At 49.2% G+C, this 21,366-nt stretch overlaps 5 protein-coding genes across 5 annotated transcripts; 2 read left to right on the forward strand and 3 right to left on the reverse strand.

Moving 5' to 3' along the window:
• Nucleotides 1-1,380: 1,380 nt before the first annotated feature.
• On the forward strand, nucleotides 1,381-5,741 carry BKA55DRAFT_598163 (uncharacterized protein; the record flags this gene model as incomplete). Its single annotated transcript, XM_046196194.1, has 12 exons — nucleotides 1,381-1,409; nucleotides 1,654-2,401; nucleotides 2,467-2,730; nucleotides 2,880-3,093; nucleotides 3,179-3,462; nucleotides 3,508-3,852; nucleotides 3,981-4,068; nucleotides 4,121-4,242; nucleotides 4,385-4,561; nucleotides 4,593-4,709; nucleotides 4,756-4,948; nucleotides 5,047-5,741. The coding sequence occupies 12 exons, from the start codon at nucleotides 1,381-1,383 to the stop codon at nucleotides 5,739-5,741; spliced, it is 3,276 nt and encodes a 1,091-aa protein (XP_046044332.1).
• Nucleotides 5,742-5,950: 209 nt separating this feature from the next.
• BKA55DRAFT_522920 (uncharacterized protein) lies at nucleotides 5,951-6,244 on the forward strand (the record flags this gene model as incomplete). Its single annotated transcript, XM_046188608.1, has 1 exon — nucleotides 5,951-6,244. A coding segment is annotated over one exon (294 nt), but the record flags the coding sequence as incomplete, so codon positions are not given.
• Nucleotides 6,245-9,194: 2,950 nt separating this feature from the next.
• On the reverse strand, nucleotides 9,195-9,686 carry BKA55DRAFT_486089 (uncharacterized protein; the record flags this gene model as incomplete). Its single annotated transcript, XM_046186224.1, has 2 exons — nucleotides 9,195-9,509; nucleotides 9,546-9,686. Coding segments are annotated over 2 exons (456 nt in total), but the record flags the coding sequence as incomplete, so codon positions are not given.
• Nucleotides 9,687-10,797: 1,111 nt separating this feature from the next.
• Nucleotides 10,798-12,207, reverse strand: BKA55DRAFT_471058 (uncharacterized protein; the record flags this gene model as incomplete). Its single annotated transcript, XM_046186141.1, has 2 exons — nucleotides 10,798-11,856; nucleotides 12,079-12,207. Coding segments are annotated over 2 exons (1,188 nt in total), but the record flags the coding sequence as incomplete, so codon positions are not given.
• Nucleotides 12,208-18,616: 6,409 nt separating this feature from the next.
• Nucleotides 18,617-20,265, reverse strand: BKA55DRAFT_695513 (uncharacterized protein; the record flags this gene model as incomplete). Its single annotated transcript, XM_046200158.1, has 7 exons — nucleotides 18,617-18,679; nucleotides 18,737-18,960; nucleotides 19,011-19,197; nucleotides 19,256-19,682; nucleotides 19,743-19,872; nucleotides 19,927-20,040; nucleotides 20,094-20,265. The coding sequence occupies 7 exons, from the start codon at nucleotides 20,263-20,265 to the stop codon at nucleotides 18,617-18,619; spliced, it is 1,317 nt and encodes a 438-aa protein (XP_046044336.1).
• Between the last annotated feature and the right edge of the window lie 1,101 nt (nucleotides 20,266-21,366).

The raw sequence follows: 21,366 nt of genomic DNA on the forward strand, positions 1-21,366 counted from the left end.
GGCGTCAAAGCACGGCCGTCCGCAGTGATAGCCTCAATAAATGAAGTCCAGTTACGGGACTGGGGACCCTTGAGTAGGGCCTTTCGTTTTGGATCTGAACTCCCAACCACCAGGCTATCCAGACCTAGCAAACAAGCCTGATTAGCTAGATTCATGAATAAAAAGTTAGACACTCACCAAAACCAGCCATAATACCGCCCTCATCAACGTTCACTGTGTTTTCCGGCTTAATCCACCCATACTCCTCTTCCCTAATATCAAAGTACCAGTGCACCGCTTTGGGAGTGAATGAATTGAATCTGTTGGCCTCCTGGCGTCTCCCAGGTTTGGTCTTGAGCTTCGGATGGCGTTTGATGAATTTGGCTACCCAGTTGCGTCCCAATTCCTGCTTCTTGTTTTGTTGTTTTAAGAGAGCCACGACGCAAGCACGGATCTGACCGTGGGAGGGAGCATAACCCAGGGACTCTTGGCGGAAGATCCAGGAAGCTAAATTAGCCTCCTGATTCCTGGATAAGTGTCGGTTAGGTTGAACCTGATCATCCAAGGCTGTCTGGCCATGGAATCTGTCGGAAATGGACTGCTGAGGTATGCCGTGTTTCTGGGCGGCATGGTTTTGCGATAAGCCGTTTTCTGTGACATCAAGTATGGCATCAGCCATTTCATCCTCCGTATAAACACTCCGAGGCCGTTGTGAAGCCATTTTGGGTGAATTGTGGAGGACTGGCAAGAGGAGGAATCATCAGGAAGCAGGAGGAGATTAGGGCGCTGAATTGCAAATATTGAAGTGCAGGGTGACCACGGACCACCGGCCCCACGTGACGAGCTGACCTTTAAAAGTGAACCCTAGCCACTTTTTTATACGTTAAAGGCGATGACTTGTGAATAGGTTCAAGAATGACTGAAATATATGTAAGTGAACTTGGTGAGTTTTGTATGGGAAGGCGATTTTTTTGGTTACCGAAAGGGGGGGTTGCCGAAAGGGGGGTGGGGCATGGTACAGAATAGATCTGAAACCTTGACATGTGTATCATCCCCTATCATAAGTTCTCAGAGTTGTCGCATTTGGCTTAGGGAGACAAATGCCATAGATACCACCCTCAGAGCAACAAATTGGCAAAAGCTAGCGTAGCTATTTATGAGACGGAGCATTGGTGATATTTATATATAGAAAAGGATACTAGGACGGGATGTTTTGGTCTAAATGTGGCGCCGTGTGGTGAAGCCCAACCATTCTGCTGGGAAGTTGTGAACAGAGAGTACTATCTCATGAGGAGATAGGCCCGGGTGATGTCGTCTACGCTACTTCTACGACAGAAGGGACCTCTATAGGGCAAATATGTCGTGACCCAGGGCGAGATTCTTCTTTCCGGACGACCGCAGATGGAGACGCCTGTAGACAAGGAAAGACGGTGGGCAGATGCAACGAAGTTTGTACGACATACCGCAGGGCCAGCAATACAAGAAATTTAGTCAAGCCTATTGCATACTAGTCTGTCACGGGAAGGCTATTGACATCTAGCTTCATTGATGGGTGGACCTTTGGGTCTGTACAGGAAGGAGAGAGACCAAAGACAGGATGTCGGATAAGCGCTTAAGCGTCTTGTTTCAGCTGCTTGAACCTGGGGTCATTTCGAATACTGCAAAGCCATTTAGCAGATTAAGAAGGAGGGAAACTCCACACCCATCAATTCCTAAACTCGTGCCACGACCTAACCTTAATCACCAAGCTCGATCATGGGGCTCTTCTTCCACTTCAGCATCTACACGATCAACTGCCAACCAGCGTGGAGGTTCCGGATCGCTACCGTCGGCTCAGTCCATGGATAACCCAAGTTCTAACCCTAATTTTCTGCGGAGGAAGAAGTCTTCTTCATCCGGCGATGTCAAGGTCAAGACTACATGGATTGGCTTATCTCGGACGGACTCTTCGACTTCGTCCCAGCATAAGCGTCAAAGCTCACTGGACCCTTCTTTCGGCATCCACCTGGATAGGGAGCCCGCCAGCTGCCCTGCCGAGATTCACATTTTTGAGGTCATCGAGGCAAAGAAATCTTCCGAATCGCCAGTGATCTATCCCGAACTGGACCGTGATCGCAACATTCGACGTCCGGCTGACAGCTCGGATAACCGCATTGATGTTCCCTTCCGGTTAGCAACACACGATGTTCCATCTCCAACTCTAGCCAACCTGCTACTTTCCGCAACTAGTAGATGCCCATCCACTAGATTCTCCGAGTCATCTGGACCAGGGTCATATAGTCGCGACACCACTCCCACCCTGAATGCATCTCAGCCTGCTAGTCTTGTTGCACCTATTCGCACTCAGACCAAGAACCGATTGCAAGAACTTGTCATCAACAGGCCTTCTGTGACACGAGGAGCTTGTGGAGGTTTCCCTGACGTAGTTGATGCCATTGCCTGAACTGAGTTTACAAGAGTGTTATTTTGAGTTGATAGACCTGACAGCTGATGCTCACATCACGCGCCTCACACGTTGATGCCATCACCGTTGATCCCCATGGTCACACAGCTGTTAGAGAGTCCCTGAGTTCATCGCCATCGATTTCAACTGCTCTTGAAGCCGCCATCGAGAAGAAGACCAAGCAATTGCCCCCCCCACCACCCAGTTCTCCGCCATGGAAGCCATCGCAGTACCTTGGTGAAGATACATCGTTGTTCAAACCGGAGCGCAAGGTTTCAAGACCTGTTTTGCGATCCACTTCCCCAACAGTTCAGCCCCACGCCAGTCATTAAAATCAATCTTTCCCCTCGATGCCCCCAAAAACCGAAGACGTGGAAGCGAGTCTGCTGCTACAGCAGCCTTGTCGGCCCCGAAGCCGCAGTACACTCATGGAGGCCAAACAGCATCAACTTCATAGCTCCCCATCAAAGGCGAATTGTGCTTTCAGCCAGCAGCTGAGGCAACAGCCGAGTCGAAGAAGGGCAAGGGCCGCGAGCCACCTCGAATGACATGTACACCGAGTCATAATGTGGCATCCTCCTCAATCACACGCTTCCCATTGTTGAGCCGTAAGAAGAATCTTCGCAGGGGTCCTGCAGCTGGCTCAGGCCATAAAGGATATGGACATATTGGTGCTGTCAAGTGATGCCGTGGTAGTATCAGCAATATGACGCGCAATTCTGCCAGCAGCCAGACGACTCAATAACCCCGTTCCAGCAACGATTCGTCCTTTGCGGATCGGGTCAACCCAGTGGCCATCGTTGGAGGTGCGATCACCCGAGAATCGGACTGCAAAATCCGAAATCTCTCGGAGTGTCAGTTCCCACTCGAGGCTCGGAAGTTGGCAGTCATTGGCAGCTTCTCAATATCAGCCTCGAAACACTTTGTGGCTGTCACCTATGTCACGCACTCCACATCCAGATCTTCTTGCTCGTCATCCCTCCGAGAGCAGTGATTCTGAAGGCCCTACAACGAAGGCGACATTGGCTTCCCGAAGATCTGTCCATCGTCTTTGATCTTCGCCGGGTGATCCATTAAAACTTCAGCCCATCAACACATCTGGATATGCATCTTCACCCATGACAAGTTTCGATGCCAGTGTAATGTCTGATGCGTCCCACTTCGAGCTGCAACGGGAGATTTCTCACGAGACCAAGTCTTCTCACCTTGCGCCCCAGAAGCTTGTCAAGAGGCCGCGATCTCCTCGAAAGTGGAACTTGTTCGGAAGGTTTACCCAGACCTGTCAGCCGTCAGAACAAGAGGACAGCGTGCCAATAAACGTTCTAAATGTCTTGAGGTTTACAGAGGTTTACGGAGAACCACTTAGTATTATTGGGACTCCCGAGCTTCCGCAAGGCACACCAGAGATGCGATCATCAACCAACTGTCCGGTATGGTTTGTAAAGCCAACTCAACCGCGAAGTTGGGAGAGCATTGATACGAAGATTAAGCCTCAGCTGTCCATATTCCAGCAGACTTTGATGTCCAAGAAATCTACTCTGCACCCTCCATCAACAAGTACCCTGCTAGTCGACGAAGCCGACTTCCTGAAGTCGGGAGAATCCCCAAAGTTGTGAGGCACCGTACTGAGCACTTGTCGCCTATAAGTTTTTCTCGGCCTTTCAGAGCTGGATGCAATTAGCATCTAAAAACCTTGAGCCTATGATCCTGAGTCAATTGCCAAAGGTCCTTCAAATTCCAGGCCTTTGACTCCTGTTCCGGACCTGACTACCGATGGCTCAACAGCCGGAAGCGCCGAAATCTCTGATGAAGAGACTCTAGTATTTCTGCTTGGAGTCGAGTGGAAAAGGAGTTCCTGACCTCCTCTAGGCTTCGCAGAGACTCCGACAGAACTATTGGCATATTTAGCTCAAGCCGTTCTGGTATTCTTGCTTTCCTGACTCTACTGCCGTGATCTCACAGCCTTATGATCCTCCCGCAGAAGACAGGGTGTGCGGTGAGTACGATGATCTCCTTGGAAAAGATGCTGGTAAAGAACTTCCCTCCCCAACTTCTTCACGAGGTACACCGTTCCATCTTGAGACTTACGAGTCGAAACTAGCTAGTAAGGAGAGGCCCTTGGAGCCGCCGAGGATTGATGTCGACAATAAGGCAAGCCGACAATCTTAAGGCAATAAACATCTCCAGCACTCACAGCGCTGACATGACTGAACGTCTTCGGGCGGTTTTCCAACACCACCCAAGCCCCAGCACTCCTTCCTCGGTCTCCAAGCTTGTTTCGGGATACGTAGACCGCAACACCAATACCGGAACACCCGAGATTTTCTCGCAAGACAATACGAGCCGATGCCAGCTCCTCTTCGGAAGATGGGCCACTATTTACACAGGTCAACCTCAGAGTTGGCTCAATGACGGTGAGTAAGTGGCTTACCTTTGGGCATGTCCTCTTCAGTGATGTTCGCCATGAGCTGGTTCCTGTTGAGGGATCACTGAAGAGACACTCAATCCTTGTTATTGATGGCCTTGGTGACAATGATGACTGATTATTTTACCCTACTGAAACATTTTCGGCCGCCACCTTCTTCAGACTGCCTCCTCGCGCTCCTCTTCTCGAAGAACTCAAGAGTTCGTCTTCAAGCTTCCCTCTCAGTCCTCCAAACCATCCCAATACGTCTCTCTCTTCGACAAGTTCCCATTCGCCCCTCAAAGCTTTACGGCTGTTGCATACCGCTTCCCTGTAGCAGGGCCTGAAGCATACTACCGCAGTATTCACACCGAAGCTCGTCGTGTGCTAAAGCCAGGAGGCTTCATCGAGCTCTCCACTCTCGATGCAGACCTGAACAACATGGGCAATCAGGGCCGACGTACAGTTGGCCGTCTCAAAGAGAGAATCAATGAGAAAACACCTGATACTAGTCTCGGATCAACCGCGGATCTCATTGTTCGTCTTCTCGGCAAGGTCGGTTTCACTACCATCAAGGCAGCACGAGTGGGTGTCCTTGTCGCAAGTTCCGTCATTCGCTCAGATAGCAAGGCTGATAAAGGCAATGACGCTGCTGAGAAGGAGAAGGATCCGCCAAGTCTATTCGAGATGATGAGCGACAACAGCCCCTTGGCAGATGAGGACATCACCAAGATGGTCAGCCGCGTTAGACGATGGTGGTACACGCGATGCTATGAAAACGCAGCTAAGAAGCCCTCTGGAAAGAGTATTTGGAGCGATAAGGCCCTACTATCTGAGTCTGAAAGGCTCGGTACAAACTTTGAGCTCATGGTCTGCTGCGCTCGAGCTCCTCTTGAGCGCATCACAAGTGTCTAAGCACATAATATAACACGTTGTTTTCTTTCCCTTTTTATCATCGGCCACAGCTTTACGCAAGATATGCAAGTTTGATTAGAAAGCATTACAGAAGATTTCTTTCGGCGCAAGCCCATTCCTCAAAAAAGAGGCCATACCACAAAATTAAACCACAGAAAACAATCTTCATTTCAATTCCCTCCTCTACACCAAGAGGCATAAGTTCTCTTTTACTCGGTGTGAAATGGGAGGAAATGCCGTTATGCAATACGCCTCAGCCTTCAGCGGCCCCAGGCACGCCACTAACGCGAGGATACTTGAGCCCATCGAATACTATCATCAGTCTTAGCAACGCGCTCAAACAGATTCTCGTGCGCCAATCATTGAGCCCTGTTCTATCGCCCAAAGCTGCCAAATCGTTTCTGAGCACACTGTGGCCTACACCTCTTAACAAGCTGCACCGCCAGCCCGGAAGGAACTTATACTTTGGCGGTCGCGTTTATCGTGATGTTGTATGTGCGTAGCATCCGAGTATATTATACACTAGTCACATCACAAAAGAGCTCTTGGAGAAGTTCCACGATCCCTTTAAGGCTCCGGATGGCTGTGATCAAGCTATTGTTTCTGGTCTCAAGATCGAGTGTGCAAGGGTTCCCTTTTGACCGATCCTGGCACTCGGGGAGAGACGGGGCAAAGCTTTGGGCCGAGAGATTGTGGCAACCTTCGACCCTGACGAGATCGAAACGTGGGAGAACAATCCCGAGAAACCCAATAGCGAGAAGCGCAAGCTGGATACTCCTTTGAATGTATTACCAGTGGCATCGGTGAAGATAACAAAGAAAGATACGGAGGAAAAATCCGAAATTGGTACGAAGAAACATTTCGTAAATCGAGACACACCTGTGGCCGTCACGATGTGAAAGCGGTCTGCGCGCAGTATATGATTTGATTTGAATTAAAAAGTTTAGTAAGAAATCTACAATTGCAGCTAGAATCTACAAATCTGCTGAAGCTCGATTGATACAGAAATTTATCGATGAACAGGAAAATCAATCTTAGACTCAATAAACAAGACAGCGCTCTCAACAAGTCAAGTCAAGTCAAGCCAGAGCTCTAGCTTGTCTTGACTTGTTTAGTTAGCGGTCTGACTTGACTTGACTTGGCTTGACTTGATATCTTGTCAAGCCTATTCAAGCCGTGTTAGTAAGCAGGCCGGCCATCGTGAGCTCAACGGCAGACTGGCATCTACGGATAAAACAGTCATCTAGAACAAGAGCCCGGCTTTAGATCAGGGGATTCCGCCGCCAAAACTTTACACAAGTGAGCATCTCCATCGTCATATCTTGGAGAGAGTGTCGCTGCGTGCCAACCAAGAGCTTGGCGAGGCTGAAGACCCTCTCACACTCGCACGCCGTCGAAGGTATAGATAGGAGATCGTACGCCATCCTCGCAAGCCGTGGAAAGTCCTTCTCTCTCTGCCGCCACCACTCGAAAGGATCCCCAACCTCCTCGTCTTCGTAGATAGGCTCTTCAAGATACTCTTTAACTTCATCTCGGTTGGCCGGAGAGGGGCGTTGAGCGAGGTAGCTGTGCGCTCCGAGATGCGAAGACTTCGTCTTCTTCTGTATCGGGGTCGGTTGGGTGGGGAGCTTATTGTAGTCCCGGTCGAAGAACTGTTTAAAGCTGTCGACTATGCGTTTGGCTTGTTCACCCGGAAGGTATTCGCGAATCCACTTATCCTTGAAGGTCGGATGTAGAATCATAGCCGTCCAGTAAGCAGGCGAGTCCTCTAGTAAAGTAACGTATTTCTCGAGCTTGTAAATGGCGCACGTGATACAACCACGTACGGCCCTGAGATTCACGTCGGCGATCTCGGTTTTGGAGGGTGGATTTGGCCATTTCTCGCACCGCTGGCGTTGTGAGCCCTCCTCTTCACCTTCCTGCTCGAGTATTTCTTCGGCGCCGGAGTCCTCTAACGCTACGGGTGGGTTGATCGATCCGACTGGCCGCCCTGGAAGGTCAATCACGGAATCCCGGTATTTGTGAGGTAAGTCCACGCTGCGCTGGGGTCGCTGAGATTGAGCCAGCAGGTGATGAAACAGGCGGCGAAGAGGGCGGCGAGGAACCATGTGCGGCAGCAAAGCGGAGTGGTGCGTCGCCAACTCGGATCTCTCTCTCCGGCCCCTCGATCTCTGGCCTAGGGAAAACTCGGTCAGAGTCGCTATATTCGGCGAGCTGCTTGCGGAGGTGGTCAACGAGGTAAAATAACGAGGCAGCGGCCTCGGCAAAGCGAGGCACTCGACCTGTCAAATTATTAGTTAACCGGAGTAAAAGCCGGGAGAAAAACCTGCCTTCGAAATACTTGGTTGGCTTTTTAAACGGTAGTAGTACTGCAAGAGTAATTGCTAAGACGTGCCAGTCGTCTTGCGAGAGAAGATATTCATCCGGAATCCGCTTCGTTTTATCTGCGTGGCGAGATATAACTGTTGTGTAGATCTCGATCGGGTCTTTTAACCGGAAAGCTCTTTCTATGGCAGTGAAAAAGGAATTCCATCGCGTATCGTTGTCTTGGAGGAGCATTAGTTGGCTAACCTCCCACAGAACTTCGCCGAATTCGTCGACTTCCTCATCGCTAAGCTTCCCTTGCGCGTATTGGAGGAAGCCCTCTCGGCGTTGCGAAGACCTTCGGACCCAGCCTTGAAGATTGTGAATCCTGACGAATGCGCCTGTTGGCCGCCATTCTTCGAGGAAGTTGAGGACCTTTTGAAGGGCTGCTTGTTCCGCTGGTTGCGATTCGAAGCTCTTAAGCACGTCTTTGAGCTTCCCCTCGAGGTAACTCGTAGCGCCGAGGTTGTAGATATGATTGGTACATCGAATTCTACGCTCCTGCGGCTGAACGTCAGGTAAAAGAGCGGCGATAATTTCATTGACTGCGCTGTCGTTTGCGTCGGCGTTATCGCACGTGAAGTAACCTAACTCTTCTGCAGAGATCTCGTACTCCGAGAGTTCTCCACGCAACGTTGGACCAATATTTTCACCAGAGTGCTGGTCGCAGAGCCGCCTCAACGCCAAAAGCGACGTCTGCGGTCTTTTTAACGCGTCTGTGAAGTGAACAGCCACGCCGAGAAGCGCGTATTTTTGAGGGGAAGTCCAAAGATCGAAGGTGAGATGCTTCTTGTACATAGAGGTTGTATGTTGACTTCTCAATAGCTCTTTTTGCGACCGGTACTCTGCTTCTAACCACGATCGAATTGTAACGCCGCTCCGGGGCAAAAGCTCGTCAACGAGTTCTTCATTTGATAAGCCGAGAAGCTTTCGAAAGTCAGGGTGTTCGACGGCCGAGAAGGGTACATCGGCATCTACAATCCAACGGAGCAGTAGCTCCTTGAACAGCTCTGCCTTCGGCTTCGGAATAGCTAACCGTTCTGCGGCTTGCCTTTGCAAGTCGAGTACCGTTCGCTGGCGTTGACGCCGGCGAGGTGGCTCAGACTCTATAGTCTCGCTGTCTACCTCGCCAACAAGAAGATCGTGATCTTTCCTTAAGTGCCGAAGCGCTCCGCTTGTACCGCTGTTGACGAGGGCGTATAGCGATATTTCCTTCTTTTTATCACACTGGTTGCAAAGCCAGAAGTCCCCCTTCTCCCTATTTCCAACGACTTTGGTGAGCCGCCGGCCATACGGGTCGATAGGCGACTTCCTCGCCCTCTTCTTCCTGTGTAACCACTCGGTCGGTACGTAATCTTCGCGTTGGATCTTGATCTTGCTCATCAAGCTAACTTCAGTAGGGATCTCGTTGGTGTCGATGTCTCGAAGCTGGTCGGAAACGGACCGTCCACCGCGAAAAGTAGCAAACGCGGTGCTTCCGGCTGCGGCGGATCTCGTGTTCAGGGTCGACGGTTGGCTGGCCGTCTCGGTAACTGCTTCCGAGAGGGCGGCCACCGAAGAGGTATCGTCAATATCGGACATCTTGACGGTGATGAGCGTGGTGCTTGGGGCTAACTTTTAGCCGTGCTGTCGCACGACACGATTGTTTGGATGACTGAACAACGATCGGGAAGATCCCCTGCGAATCGGGCAATGAATGACTCTTGATTTTCTATCTAAAGGAGCGACGAAGGTCGGTCTCTTATACCTATATTCAATCTGCCGATATCATAGGCAGCAGGCTGCTGCCTGATGCTAGTTGTGGTCGTTCACTCTCATCGTGAACTTGTTCACGATGAGAGCGATTCTTGTCTCATTTGTGAGCGAGCGACTTGATATTGACACGTGCCAGCAGGATTTTTACGATCCGAGCCACCGTACCTCCGTAGCTATGACCGCTATAGGGTTCGTGCTTGCCAAGCCGGTATCAAGACAAGTCAAGTCAGCTAAAATAGCCGTCTCGCTTGATAAGATCGTCAACTTGGCTTGTCTTGACTTGTCTTGGCTTGTCTGGTCTTGGTTAGGCTTGTCTTGTTGAGAGCGCTGAAACAAGAACCACGAATAAACCACCTGCATCCCTGTCTGGTTATCTTCTCTTCTTTTTGCCTCTATTTTTATGCCTCGTATCCCGTTTACTCTGGGCTGCGGACGATGAAGCCAGAAACTGCTTGTGCGCTTCTCGAGCGGATACCGCAGACATCTGTCCAGCGACGGGATCTCCGCATATCGACTCCAGGTATTTTCGACTGTTGTTCTCGCAAGCCTCCTGAGCACGCGCAGCCCAAAGGTATCCAAAATGGCATGCGAACACCACTAAGAATGACCGAAGAATGAATGGCATCCAGTTGCATATCCATAGAACAACAGTAACAAGTACATGAGATAACAAAAGTCTCGCTGTAGGAACCTTTCCAGACAAAGGGGTCTGCCTTTCCGCCATAGGGACAGGAAAAGGAAGCACGTTGGGCTTCGACGACTCTAAGACCTGAAGCTCACGGGACGCATCTTGCCGAAACGATAATGCGGCTTTCCTGAGACGAACAGTTTTCTCGTACATATCTTGGGCCTCGACCAGGCTATCTTTATACCAGGGGGCAGGGTTGAGACGCTTGAGTTCATCAATGAGATGTTGAAACATCACGGCATCGTTACTGGCTTGTTGCAAAAACAAGTTAATGCGGGTTTCGACGCCAACAAAAAATCCTTCCAAAATATGAACTGCACCATTCGCGTCGTAGACGTCATTGATATCTTTCGTAACGTCAAGTATTGTGTCGTAGATGTGACAAGAGAGTTGTGACCGGTTTTTCCCAAGAGCATCGAGAATATCACGTTCGTCAGTTATGCTGCGGCCTTTGTAGTAAAAGGCTTCCTGCTTCAGCAGCTCTGACCTTTTGGCATGTTGTAATACGTCGTCCCTCAGTTGAGCACATTCGTCCTCTAAAATCTCGTTACGAGCTTCTAGCTCGCTCACCCGCTCCATCTGCTTTGCAACCTGTTGTTTGAGATCACCAACGGCCTCGGAAAGGCCCGCATCGTGTCGGAACTCTTCCCCGAGAGAATTGAGGTGTTCCTGAAGTTCACTTGAGTTCTGTAATGTAAGGGGGTGCTCTTCCGCCTGATTTGTGATAGAACTTTCTAATTTGTTCTGGAGCATGACTTGCTCTTGGATTCTGATCTCCTTCTCCTCGATTTGTCTTTTGAGACGCTCTACCTCCCCCATCGCTTTTTCAGGGCAGAGAGTGATAGCGTCTTGGATATGCTGGAACTGTCCTTCCGTAACAATGTGTCCTTTACTAGGGGCATTGTTTGCGTCTTGTTTAGACTTTTTTAGTTCGTGTTCGAGAAATTCCTTTGCATCGCTTTGTTTCTTTACCTCATTTCTGAGGGTTTTTGTCTCTTTCTGACTCTTTTGAAGATGGCGTCGAAGCTTTTGTTTTTCTTCATTGAGCTTTGTAGCGTGCCAACGAGCTTTGGTGAGCTGCTTCTCCACTTCCTGCTTGACGTAAGATTCTTGACTCGACCTCGTCACCAGTGCTTCAATCTGTGCGATCACAGACATGTTAAAATTGGCCAGAAAGGCAGTGTGGCTCTTATAGCACTTTTGAATCTGTGCTGAGGCGATCTCGGACGACTTCATTGCATTGACCTTGTCCCAGATGGATGAAATTTGCCCGTGTAGCTCTTCTATCATCTGGTTGCGTTCTAGTAGCTGTTGATTGATAACACTTATGTATTTGTCCGTTTGTACGCGTTCGCTTTGCATCCTGCAAATCTCGGATCGAAGATTTTCGTTTTCGCGTTGGAACCTATTGTTGTCCCAGCGCGCCTCTGTGAAGCTTTGCGTGATGGCTCCAGTGAATAAAACATTTTCTGCCAGGGCACGTTTCAAATTTTCTGTTTCTCCCTGAAGCGTTGCGTATTCTAAACGTACTCGACCGTTTATTATGCGCTCATCGTTGACTTGTTTAGTCAGGTAGGTAGTTTCATCTGTCGCGATAGAAAGCTTTCGCTGGAGTTCTTTGATTGTCGCGGCTGTCGACGAGACCACTAATGGAGCCATGATCAGGTGGAATGATGTAAAAATTGACCGCGGTCGCCGTTGATTTTATGCAATAACAGCGTCTAGATGACACGTGGTGAGCAAAAGTTGAAAACCTCCAAAGGGGGCGCAGCCAGAATTTATGCCTCAAGTTTACCCGGCTACTGGGACACGAAATGGCACTTAATTGCCGAGCATGAGTGACACAAATCATATCATTAAAGGAATGCATCCGCACCTGCGTTCGCGTTCGCTTAATTAAATACACAAAACGTCACTACTTGAATACATGCTAACGTCGAATACAGGGAAGCCGGCCGCCACAGCAAAATATAATTAATGCCCGAGGCCTACAGAGTCTTTTACCATAGTAAAATACCAGGTGGCCGGTTTCTAGGGGTGGCCGGTTTCCCTGTATTCGACGTTACCCTTCAAAATCCTGGCAGATTTATCTATGTATGACAGGGAAGCGAACTGGCAGCCTTGAGGAAGAAAGCACCTGTGTTAGGACAGGTATTGAAAAGCCAATATGCCTATCCAACAACGCGTAATATGAAGCCTGAGGCCATAAAGAAAGATAACAAGATAAGGCGGTTGCTTTTAACACAAGACAGTGTAAGGCGTCAAAGGCTCAGTCTCCCGCAGGGACAGTCTATTGACCTCCAATACTCTGTTTCCCGCATGCAGTGCACAGGAAGCATATTCTCGTTTCAGGAGGATTGAATCCATTGATTAGTACTCCGAACAGCAGCTAGTCTACCGTGCAACACTTTCCTGCACGCTGGGAGAGCCTAGATCGACTTCTGTCCGATCATGAACAGCCAAATGAATCATCGGCATGTAAACTGTATGGGGCATACAGCATCGCTTTAATATTCGGATTGAGAAAACAGAAGTTGTTCAAATCGCGAAAAAGCCTAGGTATACCATCTCTTGTGTTTGGTCTCTAATCCTCGACAAGGATCGCACGGCTACCTAGCTAGTGTGATCCGATGACCAAGTAATCGTTGATTGCCACCTCGCGTGGAGCAGAACGTAATACGCAACGCGCACCGCGCAACGTGTCCAGCCTAAATCAAGTTTGCACAGTTAAGCTTAACCGCATTTATTTCTGGTCAAAAACATGCCTCTACGTACAGAGCAGTCTCCTTTCTGCCAGGCGTTCCCTCTGGTCCCGCGCTCAAAACATTCACGCACCCTGACTCTTATCTCATCTGCGAGGCAAATGATAAACTTTGCTCTCCCGCTTCGTTTCTCCTCATAGCCATACCAATTCGATAGCACTTTGGAATCTTCCTGTATAGCATGAGCCGGCCACAGCCGAGGTGCAACCTAAGCAAAGCAGGACACTCAATGTCACCGATGAATTTGCATCACCCCGCCAGCCTGGCATCGCCTGCCGCCAGCTCGAAAAGCAGTGACCAGTTTCTGGTCAGGAAGACCGCCCGCATCGAGACGTCGACCAACACCACCATCATCCTGCTGAGCGCTGTGAACGTGACTATCCTTCCTTGACTGTCATTCGGCCTGCTCAACGCGAGGACGCGCATGGCACCAGATTAGCAAAAACGGCAACACGGTGAAGATCAAGGATGAGACATCCCGAGACCTCTCTTGCTTGCTTCCTCTCTCGCAGCTTCTCGATGTCCGGTCGAAGTTGGTTTCGAATTGACCACGCCAGGATGCCTTCGTCCGCAGCACAACAATCGTCAGTCCAGCCAAGAACGTCGACCAGACGATGAGAGCACGGATACGAGCATGTATCGTCCATCCCGTGACAGACAGGAATTGGCCTTCGGGAAGAGATCATCGTGCATAGAGAAAAAGACAATCATCGTGCCATGGTAAGAGGTGGGGTGCTCGCTTCTGTGCCCGTTTCCTGGTGGCCTGGTCTCTATCACTCTTGTGGCGAAGTTTGAACTACCGACATGTTGAGGATGCTAGAGTGTATGCCTATACCTACTGAGGACGACGCCTTGGTTCCGTATCGGCATAGCAGAGTGGGACGACTGGAATTTCACAATATATAGACTTGACGACATGTTCCGCGTACTATCCGAGAAATGTATATTGCCGGCCATTATATTATATCTGTGCTCATTACATCTGCGTAATGATGCGAGAATACCGAAGGGGAAGCAAGACATAACTTAAGGTCTCCGCCACCTCTCCTCAACACTAACAGTCTCCAGCACTAACTGAACTCGCCTCAATCAATCGAAACCCCAATGCGTGCACATACCTTGCGTAGTTTCAGCAATACAAGAGATGGAATCCTCCAATACCGAAACCCCCGCTACGGCATCACCGACTCGAGTTTCCGACGTTCCTAACGACGCATCTACGGCCCGTGAACCTCTAGAACGCGACTGAAAACGCAACGAAGCACATCACCATGAGTACCAACGGTAGCATGTTGCCATCTCTAGGAGACTGGAAACGGACTTCTATCCTGGTCAAGCTGCAGAGCGTTGTCTGAGTCACTGCCTCCCAGCCTTGCGTTGGAAATCCAACCATTAGGCCATACTAGGGGGTTGAAACAGCACTGTTAGAGTCCAGAAGTATTCCTGAATGGCTGACCTTACTGAGGTAATACCAAAAATTGTTTGCCTTAATAATCTGTAACAGGATCCGGATTTTCTGCTTCTTCAGTGTTCTCTGTAAAATTACAATGGATTCAGACAACAAAGAACCCGACTGCTTTGGGATTAACTTTGAAAGAGAATATTACAAATGCGGAAAAAGTTTCATCAAGATAACCTTGTGACCTCTTGAATTTCGCGTCGGGTTTGATGGCAACCTCCATGTTCCCTCATTGAATAAGAACGTCTCATGAACAAAGCCGAGTCCTTGCGTTATTTCCCTTCTCATGAAAAGAGAGACAACAAGCTATCCTATCGGCCCAGAGCCGCCTGTGTAGAAGAGCCAGATTTTACAACGACCTAACGTCAACCAAATCTGATACATCATTCACGGCGGTGAGCTTAGACTCCTGAGCTGTCCTCAGTTTAGCGGGCTTGCGGACTCCAATCGAGGATCTTATCCGTACCCCGTACACCTGTCTGCGACGCCGCCCCCCTGATGTACTCGATATAGTTATCTCAACCGGCCCGCGCTGGTAACTTTAAATGGTAAGTTGGACTCCCGTTTCTGACCTCACAATTTAAGAAAAGTGTCACCGCTTCCAATTTCTTAGATACGTCACTTTTGGTAGACATATTGACCTGGAACAGTTGCAAGGGTCGGAACCACTACATCCACTCCACTTTGGACCAAATAGAGTGGATGTACGATTTTTTAGGCAATTACATAGTGGATGTAATACATATTCGACCGGAGTGGAATGGATGTACACACATGGATTTATAAGTGGATTTATAAGTGGAATTCTGAGGCTATTCACAACTTCGTGGGAGCCTATTCAGCCTCACTTTTAGAGGTTGACACTAACTCTTCAGCCTGTTGCTGCTGTGATGAATCGTCAACCTCGCTGGCGCTATTCTCGCCCTCCAATAGCCATTTTGTCTCAGCAAGCGCCAGCTCGCCGTCGCTTAGAGTCCCACAACCGGCATCAGGCTTACTTTCAAGGTGTGACTTAAGCAATGGATCCAGATCCTTGATAAGGCCAGCACGGTACCAAGAGCGTAAGACCTGACATATGGCGATGATCTCAGCATCCAGGTTCGTACGCAACCCCGAGACCATCTTGCCAGCAGCTGAAAATAACCTCTCACACTCGGCTGACATCGGCTGAATCGTCAGGAAGTCCAAGGCCATCCTGGATAACCGAGGATATCTGCTTTGCTTAGTGATCCAGTAACCAATTGGATCACGAACGGTGCCGTCGCTGGCGTCACGATCCGTCTGCCACGCTTGGTACTCGTCACTAACAATAGCTGCTGCGTGGGCTGGTAGTGAGTTCGGCACACGACTGTTCTTCTCGAAGGGGTTGAAAAACCGAGGTCTTTTTGCCGGTGGCTCGTCGTCGCCTCTGCTGCTGCTGGTTCTAACCTCGAGATGAGCGTAATCGGACAGCCAGACGTCGGCAACCATCTCTTTTGCCTTTTCAACCCAACTAGGCTTATGAGCCCACGTTTCATCAAACCAGTCCCAACGATAAGCTGGATGCAGTGCCATAGCCGTATAGTAGATGGGCGTCTCGTCCAGCCGCCGATAATATTCATCCAGCTTATCCCAAGCAAGGTTGATTCCAATGCGGAAGTGCTCTGGATCAGGAAAGTCAGCAGCAAGCTGCTTATATTCTTCCAGTGTGTTAAGCAGCAACTCATAGCCAAGCACCACGTCCCAGATATTGCCATAGGAGCCAGTCCAGCCTTTCTTACGCCTGCGCATATGTCCATCACCCTCAAGCGTCTTCACCACGGTCTCAAAAACAGTCAGAATAGCCTCCAAATGGTAAAGAACCTCCCAGTCTTTGTCCGTTAGCTGATTCTCGTCTCGGAGGATGCGTGGTTTTTTCGCCAACTTGGCTTGTGTTACTTGGCCAGTCTTTTTAGACCTATTTTCGTCCTCCCATTGCGCCTTATACTTGATCAGTAGGAGTTCGATAGAGGTTTTCAACCGTAGAGCCCTGCGGATCATGTAGAGTTGTGACAGCCAACGCGTGTCGTTATCGATAATTAGCTTAAGTGGTTTCTTGGATCGGAGTTTAAGGGTGGCGGCGCGATCAATTTCGTCCTGTTAGATATACCGAATTAGTAGGAGACGAATAGGATTTAGTAAAACCGCTCACCGTCTGGACCTCCTTGAATAAGTAAATCAGCCGATGGCTAATACGCACATCAACTACGATGTTGTGTAACTTGCCAACTGGTCCCTTTTTGCGCCATCGAGCGTATTCAGTATCAGATAACGCTTCTGCGCCTGATAATTGCTGCTCGAACGCGTCGGCGTTTTTTCCAAATAAGAGCGCCTTGGCTGACAAGTTAATTGTGTGGCCAATACAGCGTCCTCGACGTAGTCGGCCATCGAACCCAAGCTCAGCACCAATGACCTCCATGGCAGTATCGTTGTTTTCAGCATTGTCGAGCGTGAAATAGCCAATCTTTTCCGGACCCACGCCAAGGGTGTGTAGGACGTCGAGAACCTCCCCACCGATCGTGGAGCCGAAGTGACGATGAGCCTCTGGAACCCCAATCATGATTTTGCATGGCCGATTCTTCTCATCTCTGAAAAAGCAAGCAATGCCGTAGAGGGCAAGCTTATTTCGAGACGTCCAGCCATCAAATGAGATATGAAGCGCTCCAGGGGAGTTCCTCAACACCTCGATAACCTTCTGCCTGTGGCGATCATACTCTTGAATGATCTTATATCGGACAGCCCTGGCAGTCAAGTTGGCGCGTTGGATCGAAACGGAGGGATTCAAATAGTCGAAGATTTCTTGGAGGATGGGGTTCTCGGCGAATGACAAGGACTGGTTGCTACTGACGATTAACTCGACTAGCATACGCTGAAAGCGTGGTTTATCAAAGCGTGAGATGATGTTGTTCGCAATATTCTGTTCCGTAGGCTTGCTGACGTCCAGCTTCAAAACAGAGGCAATAGTCGGCTGGTTCGATTTCAGTGCGCCTTCGGATTTCAGCTGTGCTGTGCTCTTTTTCTCCCCCTCTGGCGCTGGTGTTTTGTGCTCACGCCATAGATGATTTGCCGCGTTCTGGAGACCTGAAGAGGTAAAACTCGCGATAGTGGGACGATTTACGAGGATACAGTCCTTGCAAGCCCATTTGCGTAAACCATGACGTTGAATATCATAGCCAAAATCCCACAGCCAAGAGCTAGTATCACGAGATCGTTCTGACCAGGTCCAGCCTCTGAAATGTCGAAAAAGACGGTCTTCGAGGTGCTGCTGTTGGCCTGGCTGGGTGGCTGACATCGTCAATTTTTATTTTGGCAAAATCAACAGCAAAAAATCTTACAAAACGCGATCAATAGGGGCAGTTTCTCGTATCACGTTAGAAGATTAGCTGTGGGGGTGATCGACCTTGGCTAACCATGAGTCCAGGTACCTCGATTTGGTAGGCAACTATATACAAAATGAAGTACTATGGACCGTTCAGGGTCAGGGAATATCCCCCTATACCTAAATCCACTCCATTACATCCACTTTCAGGTCGGAATGTAGTGGATTATTACGTAAGCTGAGCGCCAGCAAAGTGGATGTAATAGAGATGGGCCACTTATTTGTGGTCCACGTGGATATGCAGTGTAGTTGGTCCGAGCCTTGAACAGTTGGCTTGATCAGTCAACGAGGAATAAATGCATTTTGGCAACACCAAGTATCTAATCCTACGTTGGAAGTGGTAGCTTGACGGCGCCTCAGGTCTATTATATGCTGTTGGGCCTTGCTACTTGAACATAATTTTCATTTGAGAACGAGTACAGACATCCCATCATATCTTAGCTTTCATGGTCATTCTGTTGCTGGCTTGGGTCCCACTGACCAGAGAATAACGGCAGCGACGGCGTAGAGCGTCTGGGTTTAGGGCTTAGCGGGTATAATCACGACGGCTTAGACAACAGAATAACTTACCCCACAAATGTAGTAGGGTATACCACCGGCGAGAAAAGGTAGGCTGTCTCGTAAACTCAATTGATAGAGTGGGTAGAGTGCTCCAACCCCGGCCAATGTTCCAAAGCTCTCAATTGATGCAATGAGCATCAGTACAGATCCTACATCGCGCCTTTCGAGCAGAGTGGATGCAAAAGCAAGTATGCTCAGGTCTGTTACGACGCCAATGGTATTGATGATGAGGGCTTCCGCAGTCAGAGAGCGATATCCACATATTGTAGTCTTGCAGGCTCACCTATGGTAATGGTATTGTATGACCCAGGGAGGCCGATCGCTAATGCGCCAGCTGAAATGAATAGAATGGCAATTTTAGCCTGCACATGGTTGAAGTAGTCGGATTCTTTGATGTACGCAGTGTACAGCCCAGTAAAAACGAAAAGCGCGACGCTAAGAACGGTACGAACAAGCCAAAGATGCTCGGCCTAGCGGTTAACTTCAAGTGAGCAGCTGTCAACCTGCAAGGTAATGGCGGTTTCGTACCTCTGTAGGACTGACACCATGTCTGTGCTGGATATAGGTTGTGAAGAGCGGACGGGTTGATTTGCAAAAACCCATGAGGACAAAGACTATAGGGAGAAACTTCAGGTCTGGGCTTCTAAGGGGAGAGCCACTACCACCGGACCGGGAAATATATCCTGGTACAGCCATCTGGCTAGCTGGTGCGTCATCGACACGCAAGATCTGCTGCTGGTGTGATAGCAAAGGACGAGACTCATCTTGGCTCGGTTCTTCCGTATCGGCATCCATCTTCTTCAAGAAGATAATGACAGAATACGCCATGAGACAACAAAGTCCAGAAAGAACACCAGGCAGAATGTGACTGTGCCTGGATAAGCGAGAGGCAGAGAAGGAGCCGAGAGGTTGGGTCAGGACTCCGATTGCCCCTGTCATATAGTGGTAAGCAAAGCTATCGATCATTAATATTGTCATATGGATGGCTGTGGGACAAGAAGGGGAGTGGACAAACTAATGTTGAGGTTTCTGGCTGTGAAGTATGGCGAGCATAAGAAATACTGATCCATGGCACCCTCCTCCGACACACTTGATCAAACGGCCTCCTGTAGCAGCCATGAGAGACCGGTTGTGACCCAAGAGAACTGCCACCGTTAGGTTTCATTATGTTATGAAGATCGTTTTCAAGGGGCCCGTACCGCTCGAGAGTGTGACGATAGCGGCAGCAAGAATGCTCGTCGTATTGATGATCATGGCGCAATATTTCGACCTGGTGCTGAGAACGTAGCCAAGGACAGACTGTCCTATCACATCTTGAATTATAATTAGCAGTGCGAGTGATAGCGCATGGAGCGTCAAGAATTACCAGACACTCCTCCGAGAACAATAGCGCGTGTTCTCAAGTTCCAAGAACCAGGCTGCATCTGAGAGTCACTGGCAAAAGTCAGGAGCAGGCTATTGGTCACACAATCGGCCAAGGTCATCAGACCGAGGCATACCAACGACGACAAGGCCCGCGTCCTATTCCAGCCATCCATCTCTGTAATGACGAGCCAGAACAATGTTGCGGAGAGGCTGATAGGGCATGACTGTTTGAGGAAGAGGAAGAAAGAGGGGAAATAAAAAAAGGGAATCGCTGGACGGCGATGAGAGGTGGGGTCTCCACCCTGTGCAGTATTCGCTATTTGGCCATTGAGGTATGTAGCCGTCCACATAGGGCCTGCAGTATGAGGGATTGACAGTCTGGAGTGCTCTGTAGAGCAAGTGCTATCAACGCCGAAACGACACTAAAACCCACGCGGACGCCCAACATCAGGCCCATCGGAGATACTCATGTCTCATTATTAAGTTCATGTATGAGTCATAGCAGAGCAAATATCAATGGGCTGCTCGCATATGGCCTACATCATCAAGCGAAAGGCGCGTCATGAGGCAAGAAATGAAGGTCCAGTATATCCACCAGTTCAATCAAATCCGCCATTCATTCCCACATCCCCATCAGCCTGTCTCTCGCAAACGTATTCCTAAAAGATTGATGATGTTTGGCAACACTAGGCACCTTCCTGTTGCAGGAGAAGGTTTCGACAAAGATCGATCACATTCGCAAGATACCGCCTGTGATTCGTTGACGTGTACCACGAAGACGATTCTTGAATGATTTCGGGTCTTTGGGGAGCAGTGAGACAGATGATTATTATGCCGTTGTGAGTATACTTACGTGGATATGTTGGGAAATGTCACTTGGATGGTCGATGGAAGTGTATTTATTAGGATCATAAATAATTGTAAACGATGTAGCAGGATAATTTTGGCATATGAAGAGCATTCATATGCCGAAAGCATGGCAGAAATGAGTAGGGCTCGCGGGTTCTCCATGATTCCTTGCGAAGCAATGCTCTGTCAATGGTAGAGAAAGTCAATCAGAACGTCTTGGGAAGTCAAGATAACCAGAAAGCAGTGTCGATGAAATATTTTATGAGCGATGACTAGCAATAGCTGCGGAATAGTAAACCTAATACATAGGTTATCTAATGCCATTTTAACATACCTAGATAGAGAAATTCGCTGGAGCCTACGTACACTGTTCTTATAGAAAACAGGGAGACGGCAGAAAGCCAGAGAAGGAAGGCACAGAAGGC

The sequence above is a fragment of the Fusarium redolens genome (assembly GCF_020744475.1).
Source record: "Fusarium redolens strain MPI-CAGE-AT-0023 chromosome Unknown BKA55scaffold_18, whole genome shotgun sequence".
Classification (NCBI taxonomy): domain Eukaryota; kingdom Fungi; phylum Ascomycota; class Sordariomycetes; order Hypocreales; family Nectriaceae; genus Fusarium; species Fusarium redolens.